This window comes from Neolamprologus brichardi, chromosome 4 (assembly GCF_056152115.1).
Source record: "Neolamprologus brichardi isolate AB-2024 chromosome 4, ASM5615211v1, whole genome shotgun sequence".
Taxonomy (NCBI): Eukaryota; Metazoa; Chordata; class Actinopteri; order Cichliformes; family Cichlidae; genus Neolamprologus; species Neolamprologus brichardi.
In genome coordinates, this window is record NC_142107.1 from 22,468,212 (window position 1) to 22,487,901 (window position 19,690).

A 19,690-nucleotide genomic window follows, 5' to 3' on the forward strand; every position below is an offset into this window, starting at 1 on the left:
CCTCTGACTGGTTGTCTCATGGTAACAAAGTAGGTAGGTGGGCGGAGCTTCAGTCCCTAAGGTGTCTCTCTTTGATCTGATATAAAACCAGAACAATTTGTGTAAATACATGCCCAATACATTTGTGTTTTATTTCTCTTCCATCATGTTATTTTTTATTCAACTGTTTAATTGGTTAGTCCACTTTTCTTTTACTTTGCCAGCTTCACATGTGCCAAACTTTTGTGTTTTCCTGTGTTGCAAATCTTACAATTTACATTAAATATTCTATTTGTCCCAGTGAACTATTCTCCAATTGGGACATTTTAAGGTGTCTGGATCTAAATATAACTGTAGCTTGCACCTTGTGTTTAATCCATGATCCATCCTCATCCGCGATGGGCAGCAGGTTTGTGTAACTCTATCAGTGCATGCCCATGTAAAGGAAGAAGGCTTCACACCAAGGACAATGGTGTGATATAAAAAGGTGCAGGGTAACGATCCCATTTAACAGCTTCTGCGCTGGAGTTTTGGAAAAGCTGAGACACTTTGTGTTTGGACCTGATCACAAACAAACTGTTCGGTGTTTCTGTCCCCGTACTTGTGTAGCAAAGTGGGTGAGTATGATAATGTTCAGGATGCATTTTTTAAGTGTTATGTTGACATAATTTTTAATTCAAGAGATGATTGGTGTGTTTTTTTAAATCTTTGATTTAGGAGAAAATGAGCATCGATGGGGAAATGACAATTTTTGGGGTGGCTGCCCAGTACCTGCGCAAGTCCGAGAAGGAGAGGACGGAGGCTCAGACACGGCCGTTTGACAGCAAGACGGCGTGCTTTGTGAGCGATGAGAAAGAGATGTATGTCAAGGCTGAGATCCAGGAAAGGGCAGACGGCAAAGTCAGTGTGAAGACGGCGGATGACAGAGTGGGTGGACTGAAGTGTTGCTCTAATAAACTGCTGTGGTGACAACTGAACACAGCCTGGGAAAAAAGAGCTTTCTGTATATGAGACATCTCACTAGGACATTATTCTTTCTAATATTTTAGAAGGATTTTATACAGCTGTCATAAAATCTACAATAAAGAACCTCCTAAACTTTATTATTCTGGCTTTCAACTGCGACATTTAATCTTGCCTGAAGCCCTAAATGCTGCTTCAGTTTCCACAAAAGTAATAATTTGAATGAAAATGTGATTCCACATTATTAAAATGTGTAAAGGCAGTAATTATCCTGCAGGCATTTGGCCTTTGAAAGACCTTTTTTCCCCTTAACTTTGGGCATCATGTTCCAATATTCATCTTTTTTCAGACTTTAGCTGTCAGAGAGGACCAAGTGTTTCCCATGAACCCCCCGAAGTTTGATAAGATTGAGGACATGGTGATGATGACACACCTCCACGAGCCTGCTGTGCTGTACAACCTCAAGGAGAGATATGCAGCTTGGATGATCTACGTAAGTCAAACATAAAATATGAAGCCGCGTGCAGAGTTAATTAAAACAGCGAGGCGTTAAAAATGGGAAACCAGATTTTCAGATTATTCAGAAGCTGCAGTGTGATTGTTTAGAAACAGATGACTTCACTCTGGGCTTCATAAGTTATATAAGTAAAAATGCAAACTTAAACTAGGAGTTACTGTCGTTTTTTATGAATTATTTTTGTAAAAGAATACTAAAAGTTTTAATTTTATAACTAGGAATATACTTTACTTTATTGGATCCATAATGTTAAAAATTTGCTAAAATCCAATTTGAGATGTTTTATTTTACATTAAAAAAATACATTATACTTTATCTGTACTATAAAAACCAAAAGTGTGAAATTGTCCATTTTCATACAGTATAACTAATTTGATAGTTCTGCTACAATTTCCATATTTATAGAGTAATTTAGCCCTTTAGACATGTTCACAATGAGAAATAAGTTTCACAGTCTATTTCTGAATAGATTCACCTCACACACACACAGATACCTGTGAACTGTTGTTCAGCAACATAGTAAGAAAGTGCTAGAATTTTCTATAAATGAAGCACAAACTTGCTAGGCCTGTTAAAAACTCACAGCAAGACACATTCTCCAAAAGGTCCCATTCATTCACTCATTAGGAGGCCTAATCGATAGCAAATGGCTAACGGCACACCTGTCAATCAAAGCAGCTGCAGGCCTAACTTTAAGCTTTATCAACATCCAAATGGATGAGATATGAAAACAGATAAAACACAAAAATAAATAAATAAAAAAATGCCCCTCAATAAAACTCTTTTAAAGCGGGAAACATATTTGAAACAAACTTTAAATCTTGTGAAGTTTGGCATGTTAACATGACAGTCTGTGGGGACTTGAGTCTGCCTCGTGTGGAGATTAGAGGAACTGCAGTTTTGGGCACTTCTACATTAGCTCAATGTTCAGCCCCAGAAGAAAGGACAGAAAAACCCAAAACCAAGTTAATGAAATAGTCTGTTTTAATGAAGCAGACTGATGTTCCACATGTGGTCAATATAACTTTTGCTGTGATGCAGATTTGAAGGCTGAATTACTTATGCAGCTGCAATGAGCCACCTGATGTTGCAATCGAAAACCTGAAAGCCTCTTCCGTGTTTCCCACGCAGACCTACTCTGGACTCTTCTGTGTGACTGTGAACCCTTACAAATGGCTGCCAGTCTACAACCCAGAGGTGGTCCAGGCCTACAGGGGAAAGAAAAGGATGGAAGTCCCCCCTCACATCTTCGCCCTGTCTGACAACGCCTATCAGTTCATGCTCACAGGTGCCAAAGCAGAAACGTCTCTGCAAAAGGAATCTTTACATTTTTTGTCTAACTTCCATTTCTTCTGTCCTCAGACCGTGAAAATCAGTCTATACTAATCACGTAAGTTTAACAGAGACTGTTTCTGTTCACGAGGACTTTGCATCGAATGACTCGTAGGGTGAAATGTTGGCTTTTTCATTTGTTTTGTTCCTCAGTGGAGAATCTGGTGCAGGAAAGACTGTCAACACCAAGCGTGTCATTCAGTACTTTGCAACAATTGCAGTGTCTTCAGACAAGAAAAAAGAGGCAATTAACAAAATGAAGGTAAGTTCATCAGCGGTCAGTGTTTCAGAGTGCAGTGGGCATCAGATTTACGTGAAGGTCCGTTCTTCATCAGGGGACTCTGGAGGATCAAATCATCCAGGCCAACCCTCTGCTGGAAGCTTTTGGGAATGCTAAGACTGTGAGGAATGACAACTCATCTCGCTTTGTGAGTGAGACTCAGGGACTTTACACTTTGATTTAATTTCCCAGATGGTTGTGAGAAATGAGATGCCCCTTTTTTGTGTGTTGAACAGGGTAAATTCATCCGAATCCACTTTGGTGCGACTGGTAAACTGGCATCTGCAGATATTGAGACGTGTAGGTTTATACTCACTAAGTTTGAATAAAGAACGAGGTGAATTATCTTTCCACAAAGAGTAAAATGTTTTTTCTTTCTGAAAGATCTGCTGGAGAAGTCGAGGGTGACATTTCAGCTGCGGGCTGAGAGAAGCTACCACATCTTTTATCAGCTTACTTGCAACAAGAAGCCTGAACTGATAGGTGAGCTGATGAATTGTTTTTGAACTACTTTGATGCTTTCAATGCTCATTTGCATAAACCTCATTTCTTTCCCTTCAGATCTACTTCTCATCACCACCAACCCCTACGACTTTGCCTTCATCAGTCAGGGAGAAATCAGTGTGAAAAGCATCAATGACGCTGAAGAGCTAATGGCTACAGATGTGAGTGGACTCAGATCTCGCTGAGCTGAGTGACAGCTCATTCAAATCTGACTTGGCCTCTTTTATTTTAAATACAGGAAGCTTTTGATGTTCTGGGCTTCTCCTCTGAAGAGAAAGCATCCATCTATAAGCTCACCGGCGCTGTGATGCATTATGGGAACATGAAGTTCAAGCAGAAACAGCGGGAGGAGCAGGCTGAGCCAGAGGGCACTGAAGGTGAGGGCGATACAAACAATAATAATAATAATAATAATGGATTGCATTTATATAGCGCTTTTCGGGAACCCTCAAAGTGCTTTACAATTCCACTATTCATTCACACACTGGTGGAGGCAGCTACAGTTGTAGCCACAGCTGCCCTGGGGCAGACTGACAGAGGCAAGGCTGCCATATCGCGCCATCGACCCCTCTGGCCAACACTAGTAGGCAGTAGAGTAAAGTGCCCAAGGACACAACGACCGAGACAGTCCGAGCCGGGGCTCGAACCGGTGACCTTCTGATTACAAGACGAACACCCAACTCTTGAGCCACAATCGCCCTGTACAAATAAACAAACAAAAGAAAGAGCTATGAATGAGGTCACATATCTATATTCTTCTGTTTTCCCTGCAGTGGCTGATAAAGCAGCGTATCTGATGGGCCTGAACTCGGCAGATCTGCTGAAAAGCCTCTGCTATCCCAGAGTGAAGGTTGGAAATGAGTACGTCACCAAAGGGCAAAATGTTCAGCAGGTAAGCTCAGAATCTAAAAGCGTTTCATCCTGATAAAAGCTCAGTCACACCAGAGTAAAAACAAGATGGAAACCTCTTTGCAACTATGTAAAAAAATCAGCAGTTGCTACGGTGATTGATTTCCTTTTTCCTGAATTTGCCAAACATTTGTTTGGCCAACATCCTCAGTCTCGCATCCAGAGGTTGCAATTGCACAAGTCGCCTGTAGGGAAGCAACCTGTCTCCAAACAACAGCAATCTAACTCAGACTGACTGAATGACATTTAACAGATTGGCAAATGTTTAGAAATGCTGTCTGAATTGTAAACGCAGCCAGATTGGCAGCACTTTGTGATCAATATGTGCTGATGAGCATTTCATGGCCCCCCCTCCATTGTTTTCCCTGGAGTGACTGTAGCATAAGCAGCCTACACACTCCGAGATTCTGAAGTGTGACGCTGAACAAACTAACTTTGATAGGACATCAAACATGATGCATGCAGTCTGTACAACAATAATACTGAAATGAGGCCAAGATGCGAGGCTATCTATCCCATTATGCTGCTGAGCTTAGTCTTTAAAATGACACGCAAGGTCACATCATACAAAGAACTACATAGATGTCTTTTGTGCAGCACTGTATGAAGATAATTCACCATCTTTCCAGGTGTACAACTCTATTGGCGCCCTTGCAAAATCAGTCTACGAGAAGATGTTTTTTTGGATGGTCGCAAAAATCAACCAGCAGCTTGATACGAAGCAATCCAGACAACATTTCATTGGAGTTCTCGATATCGCCGGCTTCGAGATCTTTGATGTGGGTGTTTAAAATACATCTGTACATTCCTCAGAATCTCACAGAAATGTGTTTATTTACTTGAATAACATATTTTATGTGTTTAGCACAACAGCATGGAGCAGCTCTGCATTAACTTCACCAACGAGAAGCTGCAACAGTTTTTCAACCATCACATGTTCGTGCTGGAACAAGAAGAATACAAAAAGGAGGGGATTGACTGGGAGTTCATTGACTTTGGTATGGACCTGGCAGCCTGCATTGAGCTCATAGAAAAGGTATTATATGCAGTATGATTTAAAAAATAAAAAACATGAAACTTAATGTTTCAAATGCGAGAATGTTATTAACAAGAATTTGGGGTTTCCAAGCCAATGGGCATCTTCTCCATCCTTGAGGAAGAGTGCATGTTCCCAAAATCATCAGATACGTCTTTCAAGAACAAACTCTATGACCAACATCTTGGCAAGAACAACTGTTTCTTGAAGCCCAAACCAGTCAAAGGGAAGCCCGAAGCCCACTTCGCGTTGGTGCACTACGCCGGCACCGTGGACTACAACATCGCCGGGTGGCTCGAGAAGAACAAAGACCCGCTCAATGAGTCGGTGGTGCAACTTTACCAGAAGTCATCAGTCAAAATACTGGCCATGCTGTACGCGCACTACTCTGGATCAGATGGTAAGTATGCCTTTTGTGCACTAGCGCTCGATTGTTTATTAACATGATACGGTCATGTTATGTTTTAAACTGTGTCATTGATGCAGAGACAGCTGCAGGAGGAGCCAAAAAGGGATCCAAGAAGAAGGGGGCATCTTTCCAGACAGTGTCAGCTTTGTTCAGGGTAACATAAAATTTACCAGTGGTTTCTAGGGTGCGCATCAATTAGAAATCATCCTGGAAATCAGTTTAAATAAGTAAAGATTGTATTTTTTAATAGTATATTAAAAAAATAAATGGTAATACCAAAACCCGTCGTTTTCTTCACAAATTGTTTCGGGGGGAATTAAGCTTGTCCGTATTTTTAATGGCTGCCCCAGATTTGCTCAAGGTTAACAAATTAAACCTTACAGTGCCTCCTAGAAAACCTTTTTTATGGGTAATCTTAAATATTGCTAAGCAACTACTAGTCATGAGCATAACAAAAAAGTATTCCTGAGTTTAAAAAGAAGTCAAAACTATTAGAACAAAACCTCTGCATGTGTGGATTTTCTGCAGGAGAATCTTGGGAAGCTTATGACCAATCTGAGAACCACTCACCCTCACTTTGTGCGCTGCTTGATACCAAACGAGACCAAAACACCAGGTAGTTTTTAATAATCCACTTATTTTGACATTTATATAACCACAGTAATGCAACTAAAATAATTACTGCCTTTAATAACAGGCATAATGGAGAACGGCCTCGTTATCCACCAGTTACGATGCAACGGCGTGCTGGAAGGCATCCGGATCTGCAGGAAAGGCTTTCCCAGCAGAATCCTCTATGGTGACTTCAAGCAGAGGTAAACACTCAAAGCTTTTGAATATTTCATAACTTTTGGTCTTATACTCAGATTTATCATTTCTCCGACAGGTACAGGATTCTTAACGCGAGCGCAGTTCCAGAGGGACAATTCATGGATAACAAAAAAGCTGCGGAGAAGCTCCTTGGCTCGATCGACGTGGATCACACGCAGTACAAGTTTGGACACACTAAGGTTTTTAGTTGTTAACATATAACAAGTAGGGATGCACCGATACCGATACTGGTATCGGGTATCAGGGCCGATACTGTAAAATGTGTGTACTCATACTCGTAAAAGTTAACCGATACCATGAACCGATACCAACTTATTTCATTAATCAGAGGGTGGCTTGTCATTTCTGTTGTAGTTTTTTAGATTGGCCACTAGGGGGACATACCGTGCTAAACAGGCACAGGGTTAGGCGAGTGAGACTGGCGGCTCCAGATAAAAAAGAGAAACTGGAGGCTGCTGTAGCTAGGCTAAACAAAATGTCAGCAGTGTGGACCGGAACAGCCAACTTTAACTCAGGTTTTGGAAAAGCGATGAAAAATGTCAAGAGAAAATCCACGGGCAGTTAAAATAACAGAGGCTCGACTCATTTTATCGCTTTGGATGACCAGCCAATGCCGGTCGTGGAAAACATAGGATTGCACCGTCTTCTCAGCATACTCGAGCTGCGATATGAAATATAATAAATAAACAGAAGTGTTTATTTATTATTCTGAAAGCTCGAGACAGTGCCAATAGTTCAGTGATATTTTGTTAAATTACAATGTGGAGACTCTGCAATAATTTAACAGAAGTGCTTATTTTTCACTTGAAATTTTTTTTGTGGTCATTTTTATTAAGATTTTATTTTTTATCGGCAGAGAATAAAATAAAACCTGTCTTCCAATTCATTGCATTTGTGTGTGTGTGTGGTAGAAGTATCGGTTTTTGCACTCTGTATCGGCAAGTACTCAGATCCAAGTATCGGTATCGTATCGGTTTGAAAAAATTGGTATCGTTGCATCCCTAATAACAAGGGTTAAATGGTAAAGAAGAGCAATGAAAAGTGAGAGTGGTAATGACCTTTCATTTCAGGTGTTTTTTAAAGCCGGCCTGCTCGGCGCCTTGGAGGAGATGAGAGATGAGCGACTGGCACAGGTCGTGATGTCCACTCAGGCTCTGTGTCGCGGATATCTCGTCCGGCTAGAGTATCAGAAGATGATGGCCAGAAAGTAAAGATGCATACTGCATTCATGTGTGGTGGACTAAAAACAAAGAAAGAGGAAATCATACATTAACTCTTATAGGCTGTGCCAACAGGCCCTGCATGCTTTATAGATCCATCACAGCTAAAACCTGCATCTTAAATGAAATGAAATTTCTACTTTGACAGGGACGCAATCTACACCATCCAGTATAACTTCCGTTCCTTCATGAATGTAAAACACTGGCCGTGGATGAAGCTGTACTTTAAGCTGAAACCTCTTCTGAAGAGTGCTGAGGCTGAGAAGGAAATGGCCCAAATGAAGGTGGACTTTGGAAAACTCAAGGAAGATCTGTCCAAATCAGAAACCCGTCGGAGGGAGCTGGAAGAGAAAATGGTCTCCATCGTACAAGAGAAGAACGATCTCTTGCTTCAAGTCCAGGCCGTAAGTTAAGAACCACTTATTGTCCACGTGGGTGCTGCGACTTTTGAGAAATAATGTTTGCCCGCAATCTTGATATCAGGAGGCTGACAACCTGCTGGATGCAGAGGAGAGGTGCGAAGGACTCATCAAAAGCAAGATCCAGCTGGAAGCGAAACTCAAGGAGGTGACCGAGAGACTTGAAGATGAGGAGGAGATCAACGCTGAGCTGACCGCCAAGAAGAGGAAGCTCGAAGACGAGTGCTCTGAACTGAAGAAGGACATCGACGACTTGGAGTTGACCTTAGCTAAAGTGGAGAAGGAAAAACATGCAGTAGAAAACAAGGTGGGTCTCCAATGAACTGCTGTATCATCTCAGTAGAGGAGAATTGTAGGGGTGCAACAATACACAAAATTCACGGTTCGGTTTGATACTTTGGTGTCACGGTTCGATATTTTTTCGATACAAAAAAATGTTCATGCTTTTTTAATTTGTCATTTATTAAAATTATAAATATATATTTTAACTCAAAAGTACAGTTTTTAAATTTAATGTTGCTGAAACAACAAAGTAATAAAAAAAATAAATCTATCTGATGGAGAAATCACTCATCTTTGGAAAAGAGAGTTTATTACAGAGAAATGGCTCTTTCCAAAATAAAAGCTATACTATACGCTTCTTCTGGGCTATATTCTCAGCAGCATATTAAACATATCAGGTCCCCATAAGGAGAATCATGTGCTAACGGCTGTCTAAATAACTCGGCTAAAGTTTGTAGCATGCTGCTTGTTGTTTTTGTCTGCTTCCACTTGTCTTTGCACTAGGATGATGTCGGAGTAAATGTGCAGTCATATTCGTTGTGTTCCCACTAGTGCTGTCAGCGTTAATCTGAAATGACGTTAACGCCACAACACGCAAATCTCCGTTAACGAGCTACCGCGGATCACCCTGTGTGGGGCTGGACAGCCAACACGCCAACACGCTAACGAGCTAACTGCGCTAACGCACTAGTTCCCACCAATGTAATTGAGCATTGCGTGGCATATCCAACATACTGTTTTACTTTAGTCCATGACGCGCTTACCTTCAGGGTCATACGTCACATGAAAACCAAAATAGTTCCAAACGCCAGATGTGAATGAGGGTGGGGGAGGTTCAATTTGCCATGTTGCAAGGAGAGCTTAACTTCTGTCTCGCTAGCTTGCACTGCGCTCAGTGAATCTGCGTTCGACTACTCCGCCTAGGCTGCACTGTCGAGCGCAGATCCACTGAGCACTCAACACAGACAGCACCGTCAGAAGGAAAGTTGATAAAATAAATTTAAAATTTTGTATTGTTCATACATATGCGTACCGAACCGAAAGCACTGTACCAAACGGTTCAATATCGATACGAGTATCGTTGCACCCCTAGAGAATTGTTATATCTTCCTTCTTAATCATCGCTGTAGGTAAAAAACCTAGTAGAAGAAATCATGAGCCAAGATGAAAACATCACCAAACTGACCAAAGAGAAGAAAGCCCTGCAGGAGGCTCATCAGCAAACACTGGACGACCTGCAGTCCGAGGAAGACAAAGTAAACGCGCTTACCAAAGCCAAGACCAAACTGGAGCAGCAGGCGGATGATGTGAGTTATCCTGCATGCAGAAGTACTGAAGTGTACAGCTGCTGTTAAGATGTGTAAGATGGCTTTATCTTTAGCTGGAAGGTTCACTGGAGCAAGAGAAGAAGGTCCGTATGGATCTGGAAAGAGCCAAGAGGAAGCTGGAGGGTGACCTGAAACTTGCTCAGGAGTCAATCATGGATCTGGAGAACGACAAGCAACAGCTGGAAGAAAAGCTGAAAAAGTAAGGACTCAATGTTTTGGTGGTGAAAAGATTATTTAAAAATGTTATTTTCTTTATACATATAGGAAACTGAGTTTGTAAGATACAGTTAACAGTTTATGGGCAAACAAAGTGTTGAAGCCAGGAAAGGTGTTAGCTGTGAATGGAGGGGCTGTGAATTAATCTGTAGTTTCCCTCTGTGCAAAGTTTTATCATCTCCCGGCTCACTGTTTTGGTTTCTGTTTGACATTCATGCTCCAAACACAAGAGACCAAAAGGACCAGAGCTGGTGGAGATGATAAAGTTCGTACACAGGCAGCTTTATGCAAACATATTCTTCAAACCAGCTCTTTAATCTCACTGCTTACAGCTTATTGCACTATTTAATGTGTGTTATATATTCATTTATGTGGCACTGTGCACTCACTGGTTACTTTATCAGGTTGCTTGCTAGTACTGGGTTGGAGCCCTTTTTATCCTTGAACGTGGTCAACTTGAAATAACGACAGATCCCTCAGAGTAACATATTTCTTTTTAACCCTTCAGGCTTCAAAAATGAAAATTTTCAAGCATTCAGCGAGTTTTCCTTTTTTTTTTTTTTTTACAGGAAAGACTTTGAGTTGTCACAACTGCAGTCAAAGATAGAAGACGAACAAGCACTCAGTGGTCAGCTGCAGAAGAAAATCAAAGAGCTCCACGTGAGAATTGTTTTGAATTACCTGAGCTGGTGTCCACTTCAGGATTTACATTATTGGCAGATAATACAATGATACAGATGAGAAAGGTTCATCGACTGTATGTCTACTTATTCTGCTTTGAGTAGAAACACAACATAACAGATACAGTACATTTTATCTCCAGGTTGCACATCACTGCAATGTCACTAACAGTGTTGGGAAGGTTACTTTTAAAATGTATTCCATTACAGAATACAGAATACATGTCCCAAAATGTATTCTGTAACGTATTCCGTTACGTTACTCAATGAGAGTAACGTATTCTGAATACTTTGGATTACTTAATATATTATCATGCTGTTTACAACTACATGAATGTACTATTGCTGTGATTTATTACTGTTACTGAAGGTCCGCGGCTCCGAACCGTAGTAAAGGGACCTCTGGCTAATACGGTGGGTTCTGTGTCGGCTCGTAGCTGAAAACTAGCTTTACTTTGTTGTCTGGGTCAACTTTGCTAGCCAGAGACAGAGAGAGGCGTTGAAAGGCTGACTCTTCTTGGCTGCAGTGGTTATTATTATATTTACATGCTTCCAGCTCCCGTTTTTGCTCGATGACAGCTCGTACTTTTCCTTTTTCTCCCTCCCTCGCTCACAGACACATAACGGGTATGGCAGTCCATTCTCCCTGCAGCACGGACTACACTGCCTATGATGCTACATTCTTTAGAGCTATACCTGTAGCATTCTGCCTATTAGCTTAGCACTATTAGCTTAGCACAACAACAACAAAAACGCGCAGAGAGAGAGCGTCACCCTGTAACCATGGCAACCGTAATGCTGCCGCCTGGAACAACAGAACGTAGCTGTCAAACAAAACCCAAACAGTCCTGACCTGCGTCAATATGAAACAGGGAAGTACCGCCGTGTAATCCATTTATTTCAACAAAGTAACTGTATTCTAAATACCACCTTTTTAAACGGTAACTGTAACGGAATACAGTTACTCATATTTTGTATTTTAAATACGTAACGGCGGTACATGTATTCCGTTACTCCCCAACACTGGTCACTAATATGAAGCTGATTCTGTGCTTTTCTGTAGCGGTTTTCAACAATAGCACTCAACTGATTTCCAATGATGTCCAAAACATTATGGCCAATAACATTTCCTTAGACTGGAGCGCCTATAGCCTGTACAAAAAAGATGGACACTGGCTGTAGCATCACTGGACATTGCATCCTGATAGTGACACTAACTGGGACCATAGTTTACAAAATAAACGTCTTGTGCTCAATAAGACCTAAAACTAGTGATTGAAACTTTAAAATAATCAGGAAAGTGTTTACTGAGGTCATAGATTGTAAATAAAATAGGCAGGAAAATAAGTCAGGTTTAAACCTCTGCAAGCGAATACATAAAGAAGGCTCCACAAGACTGACGTCAGTGGCTACAGTAGGGGCCGTATCCCAAAAAATCTGACAAAGACATGACTTCAATTTCTTCTGTGTGATGTTTCATTATCAAAACTGGCAAAATGTGAGCTGGTTTTAACAAAAGCAACAAGAAGAACTGGCGAAAAAGGAGGTAGAAGTTGCTCTGACCCACTTTTCTAAACTTTTGGTCTTAAGAAAAGTGGGTCAACTAAAATGTTAGCCACATGAACTGGATGTCTCACGTGTCCCAGGTTAATAAATACCACACATGCACTAAAAGCTTTCAATTTAAATGGTGCAACCATTTTTAAATAACAAATAAAATTCCTGAATCACATTTGCAACGCAGGCCCGAATTGAGGAGCTGGAGGAGGAAATCGAGGCCGAGCGTTCGGCTCGAGCCAAAGTGGAGAAGCAGAGGTCTGATCTGTCCAGGGAACTCGAGGAGATCAGCGAGAGGCTGGAGGAGGCCGGAGGAGCCTCCGCCGCTCAGGCGGAGATGAACAAGAAGCGTGAAGCTGAGTTCCTCAAACTTCGCAGGGAGCTGGAGGAGTCCATGCTGCAGCATGACGCTACCTCTGCTGCTCTGCGCAAGAAACACGCGGACAGTGTGGCCGAAATGGGAGAACAGCTGGATAATATGCAGAGAGTCCGGCAGAAGCTGGAGAAGGAGAAGAGTGAGTTAAGGCTGGAGTTGGATGACATGTCAAGCAATATGGAATCCGTGGCAAAAACAAAGGTTGGTCATTAAACTTGTCTTTGTCTTTACGCTCACTTCAAGGTAAAAACATTACAAGGTTTATGTTTTTGCTTTCTTAAATTTGAAGATCAATTTAGAGAAAATGTGCCGATCACTTGAAGATCAACTGAACGAGGTGAAAACCAAAGAGGAGGAGCGTCTGAGGCTCATTAATGACCTTTCGAGCCAGAGAGCTCGGCTTCAGACAGAAAACGGTAAGGAGTAAAGTAAACAAGCTGGAGGTCAAATAAAGTCACAGATACGCCTGCTTTAATTCTCTTTACACCTCCCATCCAGCTGAGATGTCTCGGCAGCTGGAAGAAAAGGAGTCCCTGATGTCACAGTTAACCCGCGGTAAGCAAGCCTTCATTCAGCAGATCGAGGAGTTGAAACGGCTTCACGAGGAGGAGGTGAAGGTAAGCTGTGCCGAAACACACTCGCCTGAATGTTTGACAGTTTAGTGTGTTCATGGTGTCGCTTTCATTCTGCTCAGGCTAAAAACGCCTTAGCTCACAGTCTGCAGTCATCACGTCATGACTGCGAGCTGCTGAGGGAGCAGTACGAGGAGGAGCAGGAGGCCAAAGCCGAGCTGCACCGCTGTCTGTCCAAGGCGAACAGCGAGGTGGCTCAGTGGAGAACCAAATACGAGACAGACGCCATCCAACGAACCGAAGAGCTCGAGGAGGCAAAGTAAGAACAATCTTCACTTTAATTTCACTTTAAATGTTGTGCTAATGGTGACCCGGATTTCTCCTACAGGAAGAAGTTAGCCCTCCGTCTGCAGGATGCAGAAGAAGCTGTGGAGGCCGTTAACTCCAAGTGTTCCTCTCTTGAGAAGACGAAGCAGCGGCTGCAGGGAGAGGTGGAGGACCTAATGATGGATGTGGAGAGGTCTAACGCTGCTGCTGCCACTTTGGACAAGAAGCAGAGAAACTTTGACAAGGTTTGGTTTTCGTGAGATATCCTAAAATTGCATGCTGATGTGACTGATGCATTCGTTAAGAGGTTCAGTAAGAAGAATATCCTGCAGGAGGAAGGTAGAGTGGAACAGGCGAGAATTACTTTAATAGTGGTCAACACTCCCAAACCTCTCTTTACGCAGCTGTTAATGAGACAAAACTCGTAGGATGATTAAAGTACTGACTAGGGATGGGTACCGGTATCCGGTGCCATGATGGCACCGGTTCTGTCATAAACGGTAGTAACCAGACCGAAAAGCAGCGCACATTTCGGTGCTTTTTTTTTCCTGAGCTGTGATACACTTTAGATTCTAGCCAATCATTTTACGTTTCCGAGGATAGTAGGCGGGTCCAGGTACGTACGTTCTTTTAGAGCAGAGCTACAGATTAAAAATGCCCAAGGCGAAGCGGTCAAAAGTCTGGCTGTACTTCACAGCAAAAGATGCAAACTCAGCAGCTGCAACAAGTGCTTTAAGCTGATACTGTGATACTGTCAAAGGAGGTAACACCTCAAATCCGATGAAACACCTGGCGACGCATAGCACTTTTTTTAAGCCGAGAAATGCGCCGTATTTGATAGCTTGCTGCGAGACCTCACACCGAGCACATCTACTGCGGGTGTGGTTCCTGTTATCGGACCCGGAGTTAGCAACATCCCCCAAAAACCCGAAGAGGAGAGTCCTGGCCCCTAGCCCTGCCAGTGTAGCAGAAATGATGAGGATGATGATGCAGCAGCAGCCGTTCTTCTCTGCGTGAGGAGCTTAATGTTGTTCGTGTGTAATTTACGTTGAGTAGGCTAACCACGTTATTACATTAATGCATGTAAGGTGAACTAGCAAACATCATCATAGCTACATGCGGCTGTCTTCTTGTTTGATGGCAGATACTCCCTTCACCCTGGCCAAAAAGGCTAAAATGACCAAAGAAAAAGTGGAAAAAAGTTAAACATGAGAGGTTTTTGGACAAAGTTTGTGTTTTTTCCATTCTTTAAGCACTGCTTCCAGCCAAGAGTGATACCATATATGCCCCATAGCTGCAGAAAAGGCTAACATTGTTATCTTTTTACAAAAAAACAGCTGAACATGAGAGGATTTTGGACCAATTTTGTGTTCTTCATTCTTTAAGCACCGGTTTGAGCACCGTTTAAGCATTTTAAGCACCGTTTCAAAAGTACAAGTTTGGCACCGGTATCAGATAAAACCTAAACGATACCCATCCCTAGTACTGACTTCAGTTCAAGCCATAACTATTTGTCAGCAATCTGCTAACACTGCTCAGTTGTTTAGCAGCATTATAGAGGATATCTGGTGTCAACGACCCAAAGGAAGGATAAAGATTGTATGATACCTGATGTTTTGTTGAGCGTCCATATGCAAGCAGCATCATGTTTTGACAATAAAGTGATATATTTATCTGAAACCATTTACTGATACATGAGCCTTTTATTGTAAAGGTTGTTGCTGAGTGGAAGCAGAAATACGAGGAGGGTCAAGCAGAGCTGGAGTCAGCTCTAAAAGATGTTCGCTCTTTGGGGACGGAGAACTTCAAGATGAAGAACGCCTTTGAGGAATGCCTGGAACAAGTGGAGACACTCAAACGGGAAAATAAAAATCTGCAACGTACGTCAAGGTCCCCCTTTTTATAAAAATCTCTAATAATGCAGCAAAATGTCGATCGTTATCGTGATTTCCTTCTCGCTGCAGAGGAAATCATGGATCTCACGGAGCAGCTGGGAGAGATGGGGAAAACCATCCACGAGCTCGAGAAATCAAAGAAACAGGCTGAGCAGGAGAAGTTCGAGGCTCAGACGGCTCTGGAGGAGGCAGAAGTGAGTAGAAGAACAATATTTAAACAAACTCTGCTGTCTCTGGGTATTATTACTGCACGTCCTTGTTCAGGGCTCACTGGAGCACGAGGAATCCAAGATCCTTCGAGTCCAGCTGGAGCTAAACCAGGTGAAGTCTGAGGTGGACAAGAAGCTAGCCGAGAGGGACGAGGAGATCGAACAGCTGAAGAGGAACAGCCAAAGAGTCATCGACACAATGCAAAGCAATCTGGACGCCGAGGTCCGGAGCAGGAACGACGCCCTCAGAGTGAAGAAGAAGATGGAGGGAGACCTGAACGAGATGGAGGTCCAGCTGAGCCACGCTAACAGGCAGGCGGCCGAGGCCCAGAAACAGCTGAGGAACATTCAAGTTCAGCTCAAGGTGGGCCGCGTGTAGACAGCGAGAATAGTTTGTTATTACCTCAGCTTAAGAACATGCTTCTATTGATAACATTTCTATTTAGGAGGTCCAGATTCAACTCGATGACGCCCTGAGAAACACCGACGACATGAAAGAGCAGGTGGCCATGTCGGAGCGCAGGAGCAACCTCGTGCAGGCTGAAATGGAGGAGATCCGAGCAGCTCTGGAACAGACCGAGAGGAGCCGCAAGCTAGCGGAGCAGGAGCTGCTGGATGCCAGCGAGAGAGTGCAGCTGCTACACTCACAGGTTCAGATCCACCAGTTTTACATGTGGACATATTTTTTTATTAGCAATAGATGGCATGACCACAACGGACAGCTATTGACCATGAGTTGGTGCTAGGGTTAAGAAATGTTGGGGGTCAGACCAGAACTGGGGTTATATTTATGAAGAATGTGCAATCAGATGAAAGGCATCCTGCAGACTAAATGACTCAGTAAATGATATTAAATGATCAGGCTGCTCTCCCTGAGGTGGCATCAGTGAAACCTGCAACCTGCAAATAATTTAACTAATTTAGCGAATCGATGTCAGGTCATAAATTTGTTGACGAAAATCTGTGTCAGTGTTTGTCAGTAATGGGTACAAACCTCAAAAGTATTCCAGTTCTTTGTTTTTCTTACTTATAAGCAGTGTTGGGAAGGTTACTTTTAAAATGTATTCCATTACAGAATACAGAATACATGCCCCAAAATGTATTCTGTAACGTATTCCGAATACTATTCCAAGTATTCTGAATACTTTGGATTACTTAATATATTATCATGCTGTTTACAACTACATGAATGTACTATTGCTGTGATTTATTATTGTTACTGAAGGTCCGCGGTTCCGAACCGTAGTAAAGGGACCTCTGGCTAATACGGTGGGTTCTGTGTCGGGCTCGTAGCCGAAAACTAGCTTTACTTTGTTGTCTGGGTCAACTTTGCTAGCAGAGACAGAGAGAGGCGTTGAAAGGCTGCTCCAACGGAACTTATTGTTTTTGGAGGAAAACAAGTCTTAATAGCTTACTTACAACTGGGCTAGCCAGACACTCTTCTTGGCTGCAGTGGTTATTATTATATTTACATGCTTCCAGCTCCCGTTTTTGCTCGATGACAGCTCGTGCTTTTCCTTTTAATTTTTCCCTCCCTCGCTCACAGACACATAACGGGTATGGCAGTCCATTCTCCCTGCAGCACGGACTACACTGCCTATGATGCTACATTCTTTAGAGCTATACCTGTAGCATTCTGCCTATTAGCTTAGCACAACAACAACAGGCGCTCTCTCACCAAGGAAACACGCAGAGAGAGCGTCACCCTGTAACCATGGCAACAACAGAACGTAGCTGTCAAACAAAACCCAAACAGTCCTGACCCGCGACAATATGAAACAGGGAAGTACCGCCGTGTAATCCATTTATTTCAACAAAGTAACTGTATTCTAAATACCACCTTTTTAAACGGTAACTGTAACGGAATACAGTTACTCATATTTTGTATTTTAAATACGTAACGGCGGTACATGCATTCCGTTACTCCCCAACACTGCTTATAAGTTTCAATAGATTTGGTAGAACAAATAAAAATATATTTGGCAAACTTTTCAAACCAGATTTTAATTTTCTTAGAATTTTCTCAGATCGCAGCAGTCGTAGCTCTACAGTTAGAATCCACTTTTTCTCTGAAACAACATCTATTTAAATATTTTCAATGTCCTGTGAAGGTATCACGACTCATTTGGAAACCATCATCATTATTTGTCCCTCTTATGTTAATTCAAATCCTCGCCTGCAGAACACCAGCCTGCTCAACAGTCGGAAGAAGCTGGAGGCGGATCTGTCTCAGATTCAGAGTGAGATGGATGATAGTGTCCAAGCAGCCAGGAACGCTGAGGAGAAAGCCAAGAAAGCCATCACTGATGTAAGTCGATTTTTCTCAGTGTAAGCCTAAAAGATGCAGCAGTAGGCTAGCCATTTTACTCCTTTTTTTCAGGCGGCCATGATGGTGGAGGAGTTGAAGAAAGAGCAGGACACCAGCGCTCATCTGGAGAGGATGAAGAAGAACCTGGAGGCGACTGTCAAAGACCTGCAGCAGCGCCTCGATGAGGCCGAGAACCTGGCCATGAAAGGTGGAAAGAAGCAACTCCAAAAACTGGAAGCCAGGGTAATCTGACCAAATAACATCTTTCATCGGCTTTAGGAACAGGAGGGTGTTGCTCAAAAACACACGAGACTGATGACCAAATATTTTCTCCCTTCCAGGTGCGAGAGCTCGAGAACGAGCTTGAAGCGGAGCAGAGACATGGCTCAGAGTCTGTGAAAGGTGTGCGCAAACTCGAGCGCAGGATTAAGGAGCTCACCTATCAGGTAGAAAAACCCTGTTCACGTTCACAATGCAAGGTTTTTACAAATGCTACAAAAAATGGAGATCGTTTCTTTTCTGTCACCAAAAACTAGTCCGAGGAGGACAAGAAGAACATGATGAGACTGCAGGAGCTGGTAGACAAACTCCAGCTGAAGGTGAAAGCGTACAAGAGGCAGGCTGAGGAAGCTGTGAGTGGTTTTTCCTGTCAAACATGTTGTAGTTAGATGTTTGGAGAATTTGGAGAATTTCATTTAGGTTTTTTTTTTTGGTTGTTAACAGGAAGAGCAAGCCAACACTTACCTGACTAAGTTGAGGAAGGTGCAGCATGAGCTGGAGGAGGCCGAAGAGCGAGCCGACATCGCTGAGTCCCAGATCAACAAGATGAAAGTGAAGAATCGAGACACGAGCAAGGTGATCGAATCAGCCAAAGCTAATGCACCTTAAACTCACTGTAATAAGCGCTAATGACTTCTTATTCTTCTCATTTTCAGGTAAAAGACAGCGGGGAGTAGCGGCGATTAAAGAGCATTAAGAAGATATTGAAAGCTGAGTCTCTGAAACTCATTTGAGCTCATTTACAACATATTCTTAATCAAACGTGTGTTTTTCTTACATTTAAAGCCGCTGTGGGTATAATTTATGTATGAAGAAAAGAAGACTTAATTCTCAGATAAAGACCTAAAATTGGTGGAGAACAAAATCAGAGATAAAAAGATGAAGCGGTGCTCGGTTACAGAGCAGTACCGCCACGATAACGTTGATCTGGACGCTGTAAAACGAGCAGCAGCATCCTGCCAGCAGCTGATATTTTAATAGTTGAAAAATAACAATTCTGTCTTTGGCTTCCTCCCACAGTCCAAAGACACATTTACTAAGGTTAGGTAACGTCATACACACAGTGACTTTAAACCTTAAGCGAGGCAGTTACCTTCTGTGTTTGCTTAAATGTATTTGTGTTGTGTTATTGAATGTGTGTTGCCTCAATTATAATAAAATCCTTAATCTTAAAAAAAAAGTGTCCATTAATACAAATGGCTATTGATGCATATGGAATAAAAACTGAGGCCTTGTGATTGAATGAGTCAAAGCAAACATGA

At 42.4% G+C, this 19,690-nt stretch overlaps 1 protein-coding gene across 1 annotated transcript; it reads left to right on the forward strand.

The window, feature by feature from the left end:
- Positions 1-702: 702 nt before the first annotated feature.
- On the forward strand, positions 703-19,105 carry LOC102793973 (myosin-4-like). Its single transcript, XM_087840430.1, has 39 exons — positions 703-906; positions 1,292-1,435; positions 2,591-2,747; positions 2,822-2,849; positions 2,945-3,053; positions 3,127-3,219; positions 3,308-3,371; positions 3,456-3,554; positions 3,633-3,736; positions 3,814-3,952; positions 4,349-4,467; positions 5,114-5,263; positions 5,350-5,520; positions 5,614-5,920; positions 6,007-6,083; positions 6,458-6,545; positions 6,627-6,744; positions 6,816-6,939; positions 7,831-7,967; positions 8,129-8,384; positions 8,464-8,706; positions 9,812-9,988; positions 10,063-10,208; positions 10,795-10,885; positions 12,650-13,039; positions 13,128-13,254; positions 13,337-13,455; positions 13,533-13,729; positions 13,799-13,982; positions 15,452-15,617; positions 15,702-15,826; positions 15,897-16,205; positions 16,288-16,491; positions 18,024-18,149; positions 18,222-18,392; positions 18,491-18,595; positions 18,686-18,781; positions 18,873-19,004; positions 19,085-19,105. The coding sequence occupies exons 1-39, from the start codon at positions 703-705 to the stop codon at positions 19,103-19,105; spliced, it is 5,817 nt and encodes a 1,938-aa protein (XP_087696556.1).
- Positions 19,106-19,690: the final 585 nt, after the last annotated feature.

What these genes read in the sequence shown, in the direction of transcription:
- LOC102793973 (XM_087840430.1), top strand. Translation starts at nt 703, where the DNA reads ATGAGCATCGATGGGGAAATGACAATTTTTGGGGTGGCTGCCCAGTAC. An exon ending in AAGGGCAAAATGTTCAGCAG is followed by an intron (nt 4,468 to 5,113) that starts GTAAGCTCAGAA and finishes CCATCTTTCCAG; the next exon opens with GTGTACAACTCTATTGGCGC. An exon ending in AGCAGAGAAACTTTGACAAG is followed by an intron (nt 13,983 to 15,451) that starts GTTTGGTTTTCG and finishes TTTATTGTAAAG; the next exon opens with GTTGTTGCTGAGTGGAAGCA.